The sequence below is a fragment of the Sardina pilchardus genome, chromosome 16 (assembly GCF_963854185.1).
Source record: "Sardina pilchardus chromosome 16, fSarPil1.1, whole genome shotgun sequence".
Classification (NCBI taxonomy): domain Eukaryota; kingdom Metazoa; phylum Chordata; class Actinopteri; order Clupeiformes; family Clupeidae; genus Sardina; species Sardina pilchardus.
The window spans coordinates 18,479,401-18,497,115 of record NC_085009.1 but is presented as its reverse complement, the minus strand read 5'-3'; the positions used below and the strand labels follow the sequence as shown (position 1 = coordinate 18,497,115).

The 17,715-nt window shown below is 39.8% G+C and overlaps 1 protein-coding gene across 3 annotated transcripts; it reads left to right on the top strand.

Moving 5' to 3' along the window:
- The first annotated feature begins 787 nt into the window (after positions 1-787).
- On the top strand, positions 788-6,218 carry LOC134060265 (uncharacterized). 3 transcript variants are annotated; one of them, XM_062516918.1, is made up of 6 exons: positions 788-1,057; positions 2,034-2,136; positions 4,199-4,398; positions 4,785-4,850; positions 4,999-5,043; positions 5,895-6,218. In XM_062516918.1, coding segments are annotated over exons 1-6 (438 nt in total). In that variant the 5' UTR covers positions 788-1,035; the 3' UTR covers positions 5,897-6,218. The 3 variants fall into 3 exon arrangements, with proteins under 3 accessions (XP_062372902.1, XP_062372901.1, XP_062372900.1); XM_062516917.1 differs by having other exon boundaries at positions 5,623-6,218; XM_062516916.1 differs by having other exon boundaries at positions 5,620-6,218.
- The last annotated feature ends 11,497 nt before the right edge of the window (positions 6,219-17,715 follow it).

Sequence of the window (17,715 nt, the reverse complement as noted above, 5' to 3'; positions counted from 1 at the left end):
CATTGCAAACCATAATGAAGTGAGTCATGTCTTGTTTTCCACTCATAGATTGTGAAATGTGTACAAATCTCTCTCTCTGTGTGTGTGTGTGTGTGTGTGTGTGTGTGTGTGTGTGTGTGTGTGTGTGTGTGTGTGTCTGTAGCCCCAGGTCTCATTGCTTCTGGGAGAGCCTGTCCTTCTTCTTTTTATCTATCCTCCTTCCTTCCTCGGTCCTCCGGCTCATTCCCACTGATCTATAAAGACCACTGGATAGACTATCCCATTGTTCCCGCCCCATCATTTTTTATCTCAATGTGAACGAGGATAGATAAAAAGACCAATGAGAGGCACCCTATGTCACTGCATCTTTTGTTTATGCTGACCACATTAGCTCACTCTCAATCAGCGTTTAGAAGCACTCTCAGGGTAGCCTGACTCTCGACAGACCCTTGTAGTTACGCCATGCTCCACCAGAGGCGTTTCGCTGAGCTCCACTACAAGGACCTGGCGAGAGTCAGGTTACTCTCAGGGCCCTATAGGCCAGTCTTATCTTGGCCACTCCCATGTCAAAAGTCTACCCAAAGCTGTATCGCTCTAGCCTGGCACGCCCTCCCAGTGACGCAACGCCTTCAGGCTTTTGCTGCTGGTCTGGTCAACTGCTCATTGAGAAGGATTTCTGAGTTCCCGAAATCTGCGGAACTGCCCCCTTTGGTCGAGAACCAATCAACTTTGAGCAGCTCCAACGGCTCTGGGTAGAGGCGTGTTCAGGGCAGCGGAAAGAGTGTTGTTATTGGTTTAAACTCGGCAATCCGCTTTCTGACATCTACCAGTAGCAAACCGAGGCACTTAAAGGAGGCGGGTCAACCAGCGCTGGCAAGAAACCGTGTTAGCACAGGCTGTTGGTCAGACTAAAGTCTCGCAGAGCCTTTGAAAGTCGATGGTAATCAGGCTAGTATCGCTCCTCCTCTCAAATCGGATTATGTCAATTTGAGAGACTAACAGGTGGCAAATCTAATTCATTCTGGAACTTTATGTGAAGATATCTGTTGGATTAGGATGGCTGAAGATCATGCTTCTGGTAAGTTTACCTTCTAGTTTTCATTTAGATTTTGAGTTTCAAGATGTAAAACAAGTTTAAATTTTTCACAGACACTTTTCTGTCATGACATGACTCATTGTTCAAGACAATGGTGTTTATACTGGCTCACACAATGTATGTGCACAAAGCCATGTTGACTCATGTTTCAACAAAAAACAAAGTGCCTGGGGCTGAAAACTTAAAACACAAAACTTATCTCTCTACCTGTCTTCTCTTCAGGCACAAATGTCTCTGGTCAGGTACAAACTTGTTTGTATCGTCACTGACAATTCTTGCAACAAGTCAGCTGATTTCAGAGATGCCATGAACGTCAGACACACGAGAGTCTGACTAACTGCCCACTGACAATAAGCCCATTGGCAACAAGATTACACATTAGAAGGCCAAACACAATGTTCCACAAATAATATTGTAATATTGTGACAGTTGTGATTTAAAATGTAACGTTTGTTTCTATTCAGTAATCATGATCCTTTAACACACTTATCCATTTTAACAAGCCTAAAGTTACTGCCAGACATCCATACATGGAACATTTGCCATCAAGTCTGATTCAATCACATGTTTAATGTTGTAGTCTTTTTTATGTAAAAATGACATAGAAATAGAAATAGAATGTAAAGAAACAACCTATTTGACGTAATCTGTCTGTGTTCTGTCGGGCCCAGATATAATTAGCTTGTATAGCTGTACAAAATACGATACAAAAATTCAGTGGAAGACTATCAAGAAAGAAGAAGTGCATTCAATCTGGTTTATTCACATAACAGCTCATTTAAAATGATGGACATTGAATGCATTTGACAAGATCAAGCAAGCACACCAATCTAAACCATGTCAATCTAAATCTTAAATATGCCTCTATACAGTATGAAAATACTATGTTTTCAATCCAGTTTCAAATCTAACAGGTTTGATTTCATATGTATGTGTGATGTTTGTTTATTTGTTTCAGTGGGTGTAAAGGAGTACAATGCTGAAACACTGACTGATCTTCTACATGACTATGTAGCCAGTGTCGAAGAGCTCTCTCACACTAACCAAATGGACGATACGAGGTATCATTTCACTGACTATAAAAGTATCCACAGAATGGACTTATTGGATTCTCTAGTGGTTTGCATTGTGTTTTAGTTCTAATGTCTGAAATGAAGGTGGTCAAAAAGTTTGACGGCTTGATCAGGATCGGCAATGATTATTTATTGTAGCCTATGGCACAATAAACAAACGACAGACTAAGGCTCTGTTCGAAACGGGAAAAACTGCTGCCTTCTAAGATTTCCAGAAATATGTTTATACAGGACCGGCTAATTTAGTTTAACGTGCTAAAACATGAAAATGTCAATCATGCCAACACGGCAGGTGGCAACCCTTGTACATAACCGGTTCTGACCAGGTGTCAAAATACAGACACAGCGCCCACTGCTATCTCCTTCGGCCCATGTTATCACCTGAGCTGCAAGGCATTGGTGGCAAACAGGCAAATGCCAGAGAAAGTCACATACAATGGGGTACACCTTACCACAAATATTATACCCAGGAGTAACATAATGAACACATCAGAATACAATAACATCCCCGAATTCCACAGAATTCATCACTGCATTGTCAGAATTAGTCCCAAGTCTGTGCTGGGTTTGTCTATGCTTCTATTTTTTGTCTAAATCTCTTCTCCACTTTCAGTGTGTTCAAACCACACAACTGATCAGTAACACACATATAGTCTCCATATCATAGTTTTCCAGGTAATTTATTTTACAAAAGATCACTTCCCATTTTCCCAAGGTTGACTTAAAGGAACACTTCACCGTTTTTTTCATATTAAACTATGCTATTCCCTTAACTAAGACGAGTTGATACATACCTCTCACGTTTCAATGTGTGCACTCATTGGCTCTGGCGCTTCATTCATTAGGATCCAAACAGAGATGAAGTTAGAAGCGACCAAACATCTCCATGTTTTCCCTATTAAAATGAAGTAACATGAGTAGTTACACAACCAAGTATGGTGAGACAAAATAAAACGTGGTGCATTTCTAAGCGGGTAAGAGGGATAACTATATTGTGTGGCGGAGTAATATCATCACTCTTGCACTTAAAGTTTCACTTTGGAGTGAGGATATTACTGCGCCGAATCTACAGTAAGTGCTCCAAGTGTTATTCCGGTGAAGTGTTCCTTTAAGCTTGCAGTTACAGTTTTTCTCAGTCGGTAGGCCTACATTTCCCAGATCAGAACTATTTATTCAATATTCAGATCATTACGTCACTTGTGCACATCAAAAAAGCAGTTTCTTATTGCTTTGATCAAGTTGCAAATGGACAATTCTCAGTTAAATAGTCTCACCCCCCACAACATTTAGGCATTAGTTCATAGTATAAGTTGTTACATGCAAAATGGTTGAACATGTTATCATATGAGAATTTATGGCCCAAAAGACAGGAACATCAGGAGGTGTAGGAAGTCTGAATTGTAATTCCTACAACACAGCATTTACAGTTTTCCCTAACGAGATTGTTTATGGTCAAATTTACTTTATTTCATTTTCCCCCTTTATACTATGCAGTGCTGTCTTTTCCTTTCTGTAACACAATGACTGGGTCTGTCAACAAATTAAAGTAAAAAAATAGTAAAAGCGTAAATGTGAATATTGTCGATCAAACTCCCACATACACTAAGGTGTGACCTTCAATTTACAAAAAAATTTCATACAAATTTTAGTCATAGTTTACATCAGAACATCCCTCCAGACTACACTGTTATACTCACAACATTACTAAGCCATTTGACTGTCTTATCCGTACACGATGACACAAGGACTTGACATTCTGATGCACTGACATGTTCATTGACACAAATATTTAGTTTTGAGAGATGGACTAAGGATTTTGAGCAAGAAACTGGCTTTTGCAGGTAATCCATGGTGTTATGCTAGTTGTTCAAATTGTTCAAATGCACTTACTGTTTAGCAAATCTCAAGGATGATTCGAGAAATGTACCAAAGCGACTGAGAAAAACTGTAACATAAAGTTAGTGTGTTAGCATTGTTGAATGGTGAAACCCATTGAAAAGGTTGAATAAAGGCTCAAATATACATTTCTTTTTCATGACTGACTCTTCAGTAAACATGATGCTAAGGAGGATGACATAGGACAGATTATTTCACACCTGCTGGAACTGGGAGATGACATGAAAGATAGTTTCCCTAATGAAACTGAAATCTCAGAGTCTTGGAGAAACCTGGGTCAGACAATGGAATCAGGGTTAAAACTTCTCAAAAAGTTACTGGAGAAGAGGAGGCCAGATCCTATTCAAGAGCTTGGTAATTTCACAAATCTTGGCTTTCCCATGTTACAGGATGTTATGCAATGAATGCCTTTGTTAGGCTACTTGAGCCATTTTTAAAAATCAAGCTGTCTACAGATTGTCATTTTAATCTTATTGTATCATGTGCAATACTGTATGCAGTATGCATATTATCTGCAATGAGAGGTGTCCGGCCACACACACACACACACACACACACACACACACACACACACACACACACACACACACACACACACACACACACACACACACACACACACACACACACACACACACACACACACACACACACTGGATCCACAAGACTGCTAAACATGAAATGTTTCAAACACATCATGAAAAATGTGAGGTTGTCCTAATTTTCTCTTCTCTCTTAAGGTTGCTCTATGGCTGTGACTGTTAATATTTCTATTAACCGCAAAGAGAAGAAAGCCCTGAGGAAACGTAAGTCTAAATGACAACATACACCTGCTGAATTTTCATTTTCGTTACTGTTCCTTTCTTGAGATGACAATCTGTAGCATGAATTGAATTGTGATTCTTTTATGTGAGTTCTCAGATATTTTTTTATATTTTATAACCCCATGCACAGACAAAGATGAAATGGATGGGAGAGTAAAGGAAACCAAGAAAAAGTGTGAGTATTTTTCTTAGTATTTTGTTATTTCAGTTAATCTGCAAAAAAATGGAATGCAAATTAGATTAGATTTGATTAGATCAGATACAACTGTATTGTCATTGTACAGAGTACAAGTGGTGCATAGACAGGACAAGACACAAAGTGCAGACAGTAAATTAATGCTTAATAATAAATCAGACACATTATTCACATCCACTAATATTCGAGAACATGTGCCACTTTATATTGCCGATTAATCTAAGCTTAGTTGTCAATGAAAGATTGTTGAGCTGGAGTGCTACCTGGAATTTGTGATAGTGCTAGATGGTGGTCTTTGGTCAAATCTTACTTAGTATCAAACAAATGGAAAGATACCAAGGCACTCATCTAGTAGAAAGTTGAAAATGCCTTTATTCTACTTGGCGTGTTTTTTTATCATGTGTTGCCAAGTAGAATAAAGGCATTTTAAACTTTCTACTAGATGAGTGCCTTGGTATCTTTCCATTTTTTGATACTAAGCTTAGTGCAAGTATAACTCTTTCAAATTAAATGAGGTTTGGGTGAGGTTAACATCGTAAAACTTCTCTCTTCCAGCAGATTTACAGAAAACATCTAGAGAATCTGAAGAGACCTTTTTTTTTACAGAACACAAGCACACTCTAGTAGAACGCATAGGGAACTTGGGGCCTCTTCTGATAGCTCTACAGAGGGACGGCGTTTTGGATGATAATGAAAGGGATGAAATCGACACTCAATTAACAACAATTGAGAAGAATCAAGTTCTTATTACTAAGGTGGAAAAAAAGGGCAAAATAGCCCAAAAAAGGTTTTATCATGCACTTAAGTCATCTGACCTTTCCCTGTTTCAGGATCTGCTGGATAATCAATTAATCTGTGTGCATTGAAAGAGGTGAAATCAACAGCAGAGCTACAGCAATTTGGAGAAAAGTCAGGTCATTCTGTGTTACACTGCTGTTCTGCTGTGTTGTAGCCTACTATTCACAGTGGTTTTTGTTTAAAAACTCCCTATAAGACAACTAATTATACACCAAGGAAACACGTAAATAATTTGTTTTCAATGACGCGACAAAACATGTTTGTGATGTGTATGATATGCAAATTGAATAAACTTGTGGTCATATGAATAAAACCCTAATTATCAGTTTAACCCTAGGCTAAACTGATAATCATACCATTTGCCATTGCTAACCTAATGCAGTGACTCATGCTTTCTTGTTTCACTCATAGATTGTGAAATGTGTACAGAACTCTCTCTCTCTCTCTCTGCATTGTAGGCTAGTAGCCCCAGGTCTCATTGTATGCTTCTATATGTCCGTCTGGTCAATTTGTCACAATTGGTGTCAGCTGCGTCTTTTCTTTATGCTGACCACTTTAGCTCACTTTCAACCATCGTTTAGCAGCACTCTCAGGGCCCTAGGTCAGCCTTATCTTGGGAATCCAATGTATTTAGTTGTGAAGATATGTATTGTTGAATTACAGTTAAGATGTATTGTTGAATTACAGTTACAGATAACTGACATAAAGCACGCCAAACTCTTAGTATGGTGAAGGGTATAGTGTTGATGAGGGGTTATTTTAATTCCAAAGGCCAAGGGGACTTTATAGTGCATAGTGTCTGTATTGTGCATAGTGTCCTGGATCCATGAAATAACTGGCCTTTAAAAATAAAAATAAAAATCCTCTATGGGAATTTAACATGGGGGTTGCAATACTTATGACCCCTGCATTTTAAGGAAAACATTTATTAATTTACAATACATTATTCATTCACAAAGAAAATTGATGTCCTTACAGCTGCCGTCGGCAGGCCTTCAAAATTCCGATCTAAAGTCGGAAAATTCAAACTGATACAACTTTCTGGTCCCTCGGAGATGTTTGGTCGTTTCTAAATTCATCTCTGTTTGGATCCTAATGAATGAACTGGGCTAGCTAAGTGCGATCAAAGTAGCGTCGCGCACCAGAGCCAGTGAGTGCACACATTGAAACGTGAGAGGTACAGTATGTATCAACTCGTCTTAGTTAAGGGAATAACGTAGTTTAATATGAAAAAACGGTGAAGCGCTACTTTAAGTTTGGCTTGAGGTACTCCACATAAAAGAACATACCAAGATTGCATAACATATGGCCCCACGCAAGGTTTTAAAAACGGATTGTTTCTGTCACAACTAACAAACACATGCACACAAACACAAATGGCAGCACGCACGCACGCACGCACGCACGCACGCACGCACGCACGCACGCACGCACGCACGCACGCACGCACGCACGCACGCACGCACGCACGCACGCACGCACGCACGCACGCACGCACGCACGCACGCACGCACGCACGCACGCACGCACGCACGCACGCACGCACGCACGCACGCACGCACGCACGCACGCACGCACACGCACGCACACACACACACACACACACACACACACACACACACACACACACACACACACACACACACACACACACACACACACACACACACACACACACACACACACACACACACACACACACACACACACACACACACACACACACACACACACACACACACACACACACACACACACACACACACGCGCTCTGGCAACAATCATAAAGCAGTTTAGTCGATTTCTAAGCAGTCAATTTCATGGTTCAGGTACAGTAGATGCAATGTTTTTCAATAACAGAAATCAAATTTGTCTACAACAAAAGTCTTTGAATTAAAGTTGAAGTCAATTCAACCCTCCCTCCCATGTAAAAGGACGAGGTATTTACACAGCTAACCTTCTTTGTTTAATATCATTACATATTGAGATATTTGCTACCTAACAATAGCATTTAATTTAGTTCAGGGTCAATGAAAGAAACAAAATCATTAGTCATCCCGAACTAAATTCTCTCTCTCAGCTTCCCAGAAGGAATTTCCTGCATGCACTGCCTCCCCCACGCCAAGTCTAATCCTGTGGCTCCCTGCTGTCCTCCTTTGTGTCAACCCCTCCGGATGCTGTTAGTTCAATTTTCTGATACTTTGTGCTGGACTCTTGTCATTTTCTATTTAAAAACATACACCCACTACACACCCCACATTTGCTTGTTTGAAATAAACCGACTTGTTTTGAACTCCGGAGTCTGTGTCCTGACCGCATGACTTGATAAAACAAAGACGTGATATGTCCTACAGATATCTTTCTATTTCTATCTTAACCATATCTCCATTCTTCTGGAAGATTTGTTTCTATATTATTTTCTGACCAGGGGGGACAATCGTGGTGTGCTCTTTTACGTTGTGACTGAAGATCTCTATGGATTCAGCCCATGTGTTGAACAGTGAGTTTGAGCTTTTCCCTTCTGGGAGGCGCTTTAGCGTGCCTTGTCACATAAGGGACAGATACAAGAACTCCTTTGTGCCACACTCCATCACACTCCTAAACCAGAGGAGATCATCTGAACACTTAAAACATTTTAAATAGATTACAGACTACCCTTGATATATTTTTTTACAATTATTTATTATAATGAATGTTGTATGTTGATATTGTGTGTGTCTGTGTCTTGTCATCTGGCAGATTATGTAAACCAAATTTCTGTTTGACGGACAAATAAAGTTGTATCTTATCTTATCTTAAGTAGTAATGCAATTCTTATCTTTTTATTCAAGTTCATATTTCCGTTCCATATAAAAAATTCTCATGTTTATTATCGTGCCATATCAGGTACAGTATGTATAAACCTATTCTAACTGTATTGGCCACACCCTTGTCAAAAGTCTATTTAAGGCATTAGTTCCTACTCTTGATCTGAAAATGTCCCGTTGAGAGTCCTACCGACAACAACTGATTTATTTTGCATGCCATTTTAAGGTATTTGCTATTAATTGTTGGACTACGAGAAAGATGGCAGAGGACAAAGTATTCAGTGAGTGTGTCTCCAAAGCTTTCATATTTGTCTTGAGTTTGAGTGAATTAAAGGATGGTATTTTATGTCAGGACATAATGCTCAATGCATGTGCTCATTTTGATCTGTGCTACAGTACATGTACTCTGTCTACTGTATATACAGTAAGTAACCAAAAATAAATTTTCTCAGGAAACCTGCCATCAAATAATATCTTACTGTGGTCTTTCTGAGTTCTCTTCTCCCTGCATAGGCCTATCAGTCAGGGCTGGACTGGGACCAAAAAACGGCCCGGGCATTTTTGGCCATAGTGGCCCACCATGATAATTTACACGATAAAACATATGTGCACACTGTTTTGTTTGTAAAAAATATTTAAGTAAACCGCAGTAGCCTGCATGGAAGCGAGTAGGCTAGCCTACCCTTGCTAAAAAAATATTAATTATTATTATACTCTTTCTCTCTCTCACACACACACACACACACACACACACACACACACACACACACACACACACACACACACACACACACACACACACACACACACACTAGAGTGACCTTTAAACCAGCAAGGATGAGGTTGTGCACAAAACTCATGCTATTAAATGCTTCACTAAATAAAACCTGCTATAATTTATGTTGAGCATTTGCACAGTTTTAGCCAACAATTCACCTTGATACTATTTAGTGAAGATGTATAGGCTACACATCCCAAAACATTTTCAGTGTTAATTCCATGGGCTGTCACCATTCCTGTTTCATTCCATGCGTCTGACTGCATGTCTGTGTGTATGGGTGTCTGCTTGTCGCAAAGAAATGTGATAGTTTGCTTGTTGTACTGCGTCAAGAGTGACAACAATTTCGACCAATCGTGACTGTCTTATGATTTCAGAAGGTTGATGGCGAGCCGACAACTCGTTAATTTAATGGGTATCGCAATTCAAATGCATGCGAGAGGGGTAGGCCTACACAGAAACCACACAAAAAGACGCGCTCACACTATAAAACTTTGTTTTGCTTAACTGGGTGCTGAATCCTACATAGTAGGCAGGTTAATACATCTAAAAGAAGCAAGGGGAAGAAGCAGTCGCAGATTTCAAACTTTTAATTGTTCGTTGTGCGCCCAAAAAGTTCAGCCAACATTTCGGCTCCTTCTTACCTGCCTCACAGTAGCTATTCTGACCTCCTCCTCAATCTGTCCCTGCTGGGTCACGTCTCTCACCTCTTCCTCCTCCTCCGAATCAATTTGAATAGCTACTCCTTCCTCTGTGTAACTCTGTTGCACACTCGCATGTGCTCTCTGAAGCCTGCACTCCTGCTATATGTCGACGGCCCTGTTTGAACTTGTGGTGGCAAACATTTCTGTAATTTTAGCACATTTTTGTAGGCTTTAGCCTTTTATCTCGCAACTTCTCTGCGCCCCCCTTGCGCTTTTGTGGTTTGTCTTCGTACATTTTCATATACGGACGGTCTCAAACTCCGGTCGAACTCCAGTCAAGGGGGAGATGAGGCCGGGAGGGAGATAGGGAGGGCCCTGAGATTTCATTGGACTAGCCCAATGTCCATTAAGGCAGTCAACCAATGGGCCGCGATTCGCTGCCGTTGTGGCCGTACGCTATATAAATGAGCCTAATATTTTTTTTATTATTATTATTAAATTGACAGGCTCGGCCCAAATATGCGTCGGCCCACCGGGCATTGCCCGGTATGCCCTATGGCCAGTCCATGCCTGCTATCAGTAGGCCAATTCAAAACACAACAGACTTTTATTTTCAGCTGATATTTATAGTTGAGATGTTATAATATAGATTTTGAAATACATCAGCATGCCTAATCCCTTTATTTGACAGTGTTATTTTCATTAAAGGTGACATAGAATGGACATAATTTGTTTCTGTTTTGAGGAATTAGGAGAGGTTGTGCATAACCAAATGTGTCATCATTAACATGAGGCATGGTTGTGCCCTCCTTCATACGAAAATCGTGAACTTAGAAATAGCCACTTAAAAACAGGTGAATTAGATCAAAGCCTACTTGTGATGTCAAATATCGCAAAGCCATTGAAGTTCAATTGGTATTGCCAAAGAGGGCGCCATTTAGTCAAACGGACCATTTCAAAAAATATTATTGCAATTCAAAATCAAAGAACACAGTACAATACTCAATTAATCCATTATATGTCCTCTTTAATGAAACGTGTGATGAAAAAATGTAAAAGTATGTGAAAGAATGTGAAATGAAATCATCATGAACAAATGTGAACAAGCCATTGTTACACCTGGAAATTGATTTCAATAATGACTAGAAAAAATCATCTGAATGAGATCATAACATCTCCTGTGAAGTTGAAGCTGGGAGATCAACATGAGACAGAAGGAATTAATTGCTTAATGGTTGCGGCAGTGTTTTAAAATGTCTTGGGCCCATATCATTTGACAATATGTTTGGGCCATGTTTAGATAATATCCATCACAACATTAAATATCTATCATATTATATTAGCCTAATATCTACATTTTCAGTGCAGGTTAGCAGTAGATGCATCTCATTGTTGTCCCGATTGCATCTGCATTTTATTTAACCACAGCATTGTCATTCATTTTGTCATGTCAGAGGTAGCCTAGGCCTGTCTGCAACTATGTCTCTTGACGGTGCATTGTGGCAAGGATAATTGTCTCGTCTGCATTCTTTTACTTACTAAATAACTGAAACGAAACTTAAATAAAGAAATACTGGTGTCTTTTATGGTAGATACAGCCATGTGACTGCAACTAGGCTACGTGACACCTGACGGTGCGTTGAGGCAATGACAAGAAAGAAATACCGAGGACTTGACCTTGGTGTCCTCTAAGGTAGATATGGCCATGCTCACAGTTTATTAATGGTCAGTAGTGGGAACCGGATAACTCCTAAATCTCCTCTATAGCCTTGTCTTTGTTGCCTTCATGATTTACTTTTAAAACCGTTTTGTATATCAAAAAGGAGATATCACTTGTCACCAAGTTGGAACCAGTCACTTGGCAGCCGTGGTGTACTGGTTAGCGCATCGGGCTTGTAACCGGAGGTTTGCCGGTTCGATCCCCGACCAGTCCACCACGGCTGAAGTGCCCTTGAGCAAGGCACCTAACCCCTCACTGCTCCCCGAGCGCCGCTGGTTGGGCAGGCAGCTCACTGCTCTGGGTTGTGTGATTCACCTCACTGTGTGTTCACTGTGTGCTGTGTGTTCACTAATTCGGTTAAATTGGGTTAAATGCAGAGAACTGAATTTCCCTCACGGGATCAAAAAAGTATATATTCTATTCTATTCTTCTATTCTATTCTCTCTCTCTCTTCCCTCTCCCGTGCCTTCCCAATTGAGAAGCATAACGTTAAAATTCTGTTGCATATATGGGGTTGCATAAAACGTGCACACAATTTAGTAAAACTACAGTATGCTAACAACTAATTTAGTGAAATGTGCACAATATTTAGTAGAATGAGTGCACATTTTCTGAATATACCCTGAAAGATAGCTTGCAATGACTCCTCCAGGGTTCCCTACTGCGGCTACTGTAGATGCATTTATGTCCAACAGTCAACAAGGTAACATTTTAGTCCTGTCTTGTCCCATTAATAAAAACAAACATATTTTATCACAATTTTGTTATCAAATATCTATTTTCATGTCGTCAACATCACATTTTGTCAGTAACAAAATTAACACTACACTCTCAGAAAGGATGTGTTGGAACACATTGATATGTTTAGGTATAGGACAACACAGTTCGTGATTTTCAACACATTGCTTTTGTTATTTGTTACACAATACGTGTTGAAAATAACACAAGTTGTACTGTTTCCTTTTTTGTAACACAACTCTGTGTCCAGACAGGGACAACACAGCATCAAACAACACATTTGTTTTAACCCTTAGATGCATAAGTGGGGTCAAAAATGACCCCAGAGGTTGTTTTCTTGCAGTATCTTCTTCATTTTACATTTTGTTCATTTAACCTTCCATCTATTCCTCAAATAGGTTGTCTTTGACATGAGGCCATTTGGATTTGTGTCTAATTGTTATATTTTTAAAGTAATTTCATGTTTTGTATCAGTACCACCGATCCGCATACGTGGGGTCAAAAATGACCCCAAGCATTTTCTATGGAATTTCAAAAGTTAACCCTAGGATCTTTTGATTTGTTTTAACTGTGGCAGTCAGGTATACATTTACTCCACCATCCTGAAGGCTATTTTTTACACAACAACATAAATCTAAGTATCATCATATAATGTGGCGGCCAAGCGTTCATAGCGACGCCGCTTTTTGATCTTTCGATGTCCGCTCTTCCTATCATTGTGAAGCAGAATTCACCAAGCGATATTTACAGAAGGATTTGTTGATATTGCGCTCTTGGCCTGATTTGTATAACTTTTTATGCCTAAAAATAGGGCGAAAATCCATTTTTTCAGCCAATTGGCAGTATTTTCTGATTTACTGGATAACAAAAGAAGATATTCATAATCACCTCTGTAAATGTTTTTTTTAGTTGATATATTAACACTACAAAAAAATAATTTTCAACCTGGCTTTTTCCAATGGTCAGATTCTTTGCATCAAAACATCTATGCAAATTAGCGCATATTTAATTAGACACGACCTAATTAGCATATTTAAACATAAATACAGAAAACTTGCAATACGTTTTTTTCTCCTATTGATGTGAGTATTCAACTGGTAAAGTTTCATGAAGATATCTCTTTAAACATTTTACCCTATTCACCTATGTTGAGATCATTTTGGGATGTTTACCTTTTTTGCCTTTCTAAAAGCTGTTTTGTAATAAAATGTTAATAAAAAGTGATACATCAATATGTCCAACATGAAATAATATTTTTTTTTGACAAATATATAATAAAAATCATCATCTTTAACCAAAATGAAAGACATTATCTGAGTTTACGGCAAAAAACGCATGCATTCTAATTGGGGTCATTTTTGACCCCACTCATGGAAGAGTGTAGGTATTGGTAGCCTATGCATCTAAGGGTTAAGAGTGCAGACAAGACAAGACTATGGCTGTTGTTGAATTCTCTGCGTCTGCTTATGCTTCCACTGACATGACATCCATTATCATCTAATAAAGATCTCTCTCTCTCTCTTTTAGGTGGCAAAAAGGAGTACAATACTAAAACACTAACCATTCTCCTGCAGAAATATACACATGGACTCGAAGAGCTCAATCATTTCACCAGTAACCCTGAGGGTGCAAGGTGATGTTTCTTTATTTACAGTGTAAATAGAAAAAAGCTGGAAATTATTTATTTTACAGTCTGAAGTAGAAAGTAATACAGTATGTCTACGGTCTCATTTGATTATACAGTCCGGGTTAGATGTGTCTTTGGTCAAGCATATACAGTATTCAGGGATAACTATTGGAAGGTTGGGAATGGGAAGTTTGGAATAGCCTGTTTAGTGTGGTGGAATGAAACTAATCTAACATATTCAACATACACAATCTAACTAATCTGTTCAGGTGATCCTGAACAGCAGGCTATTTTATCAAATAACTCAAATCTGGAAAAAATGATTGGAGAGTGTGATTTTTATGAAGAGTGGAAAACACTAGATTTGAACAGATTGGTTTTGGTGAGGGCTCATACAAGAATAAGAATACTCCAAAGCATGATAATTAAATATGAATATCAATATGTTTTAAAGATATGCATTGTGTAGTGCACAATGCATATGCAATAATCAAATGCATAATTACAGTAGGCCTATGTTGTGTCTGTGTCTGTTCAGTAATGAGACTGCTGAAGAGAAAGACATGCGAGCGTTGATTGAACAGCTGATGGAACTGGGAGAAGACATGAAAGACAGCCTCACAAATCAAACTGAAATCAACGATACCTGGAGGAACCTGGGCCACACACTGGAATCCGGATTAAAAATGATTAACAAGTTGCTGAAGAAAATCAGGCCAAATCCAGTTGAAGAACTTTGTAACTTCGCAATTTTCTATTTAATTTCAGAAATGTTTTATGTACTGTATGTACTAGGTCTATAGTCTGAAGTTTAAGGGCAGTAGTAACTGCAATTGTTCACAAATGCTAGCCTGGCTAATCACCGGACCAAGCTCAATCTTTTGAGATTGAACATTAGTGTGGGGAGTCTGCGCTGTATTTCTATAGCACAAGAGAAGTAATCAGCGGGCATAGTTGAAATGACTCTACGCTTGGATAGTCCTTCAACCAATTAGACCAACGATCCGGGTGCGCCTAATTTGTGCCAGTTTGGGATTGGTTCCAGCAAAAGTAGAACAGAACCAGGGCAGATAAATGTGCAGGTTTCCAGCCTGAGTTGCAGGGCGAAATCCAATCACCGCAGATCGGGCTGGGTTTACCCACTCTACACAAATGCCTTTTTTTTACCAAATGAAATGTGTCATGTATTCACAATAACCTGTCTAAATAGAATTGCTTTAAGGATGTGCATTTTAAGAACAATTATTACAAATCAGTGACATGTTTAGTTTTTAATTCAAAACTACTTTCTTGTGATATATCTCCGAAGGTCTGACTGACAGTATTAAAGTAATCTTCTGTGTGTTTCAGTACAGTGAACAACTGAGAAACCGTAAGTTCAATAACATCTCTTTGAAAACAAGTTCAAGTTGATGTTTTTTGGTTGTATATTTGTTTTTGCTTTTTTGTGAAGCCGTCATATTGTAATCAAAGTTTGACCTCTCTCCAACAGACAAAGATGAGGTATATGCAATAACAGAGCAGATCCGTAAGTGTGAACATTATTCTGATTTCTGGAATATGAATTGTATGACAATGTCTGCTTTCACCTAACGAACTTTCAAAGACACACACACACACACACACACAAACTACAAACATATATTTGTATACATGTATGTACCGTATACTTCTATGTATGTGCTTCCCATAGTCCCCTGCACTGAGTTTTTCCGGCAGCACAAGGCAGCTCTGGAGCATCGCATGTCTCTTGTGGGGCCCATTCTCAGCGAACTGGTGCATGTCGGGGTCCTGAACGATGCCGAGAGGGATGAGATCGAGAGCCGACCCACAGACCGCGAAAAGAACCACATTTTGCTCAAGAGGGTGCAAAACAAAGGGATTGCTGCCCAAGATAAGTTCTACGAAATCCTGAAAAAGAAGGACGATTACTTAGTTGAAGATTTGGAGAAACCAAAACGTGACCCGCAGAACTAAATAGGCTTTGGAGATTGAGATCGCTGTTGATGTGAGAATGAAGATGGATGTCTTTTGTGTTTTGAAGACATAAGTAAGATTTGATCCCTAGTTTATCAATATTGCCCATGCATTTCCCAACGCTAGAGAAAAACTGTCATCCTATATTTAAAAAAATTAGAGGGAGAGGGTACCCACATTGCTATTTTATGGGCTATATCACCATATTTTTATGACACTCTTTCATGAAGTACAGTATACTGATTCAATTACTATGACAGCAGCCATATGCCCCTTCCTGTGTCGTGTGCTGTTTAGTATTGATACTTTTATTTTGACGTTTGTGACGTTTGTGACTGGCATCAAAGCATGCCCTCGATGTTCAAACTGCTACTCATCACTCACAACCTCCTCCATGTCCAGGCCAAAATGCCTATTGGGCAAACTCCTTAACCCTGCCACTGCCTGTTCATGCCTGAGCAGTCTGGCTTCCGCTCATGTACAGCACAGAGACTGCCCTTCTACGCATAGTTATAGACCTCCTCCAGCCTGCTGACTCCGGTTCACTTGACATTCTCATCCTCCTTGAGCGTAGTGCTGATTTTGTTGCCATCAGACACATTATTTTTTTATCTCCCATCTGTCTTCTACAGTATTAGTGTTTCTGGCACAGCCCTCAATTGGTCAGTCATACCTCACCAACAGAAAGCAGTTTGTCACACATGGGGTGCCTATCATTTGTCTTTTATATATCCTCCCTTCCTTCCTCGGTCCTCGTTCTCACTGATCTAGGTAAAGAGTGATGGGGCGGCAACAATGGGATGGTCTATCCAGTGCTAGTTATACAGTAGATCAGTGGGAACGAGTCTGGAGTAGTTCTCAACGGGCCTGAAAATTACAACCCGACCCGACCCGGCCCGTGGCTTTCAAAGCCCGAGCCCGATGTAACCCGACACATAAATATGAATGATCTACCCGAACCCGGCCCGCGGCCCGACGCCGGCGGTCGAGTTTCTCCATGCATGTTATCCTATGGAGACGGACGGTCGTTAAGGGCACAATTATGTGCAGTGGCCTGGCCAACCTAAGTAACTCACGTAAAAACCTAGTGAAACGATATTTTCCACAATAGAAACATGATATAAATGGGGAAACTTACTGTTCTTGCTATAAAAAAGGCAGAATCATCCACAGAGCATGATATTTCAATAACCGCTTCATACACGCTTCACTATGATGGCAATGAGTTGTTAGCTATTCACGAAGACGTAGCCTATTGCCCAGCAACAATAGGCTACTTCCATTTTATTTTGTTCAAGGAGACGGCTTCTTAGAACTTGCACATGAACTAGGCTAATAAATGTTGGTGCGGTGCAACAGAACAGAACACATGCAGAGTTGCTGCCAGCTCTGTCCTTCCATCTCCCAACACAGCGTCACGTCTGTCCCCGCTCCATGATTGCATGCACGTTTCATGCAGCAGCCAGACTTTCTTTACGGTAGGCTACAGATAGATAGATAGATAGACTTTATTGATCCATAAGGGGAAATTCATGATGATTCATGATGATTCATGATGGAAA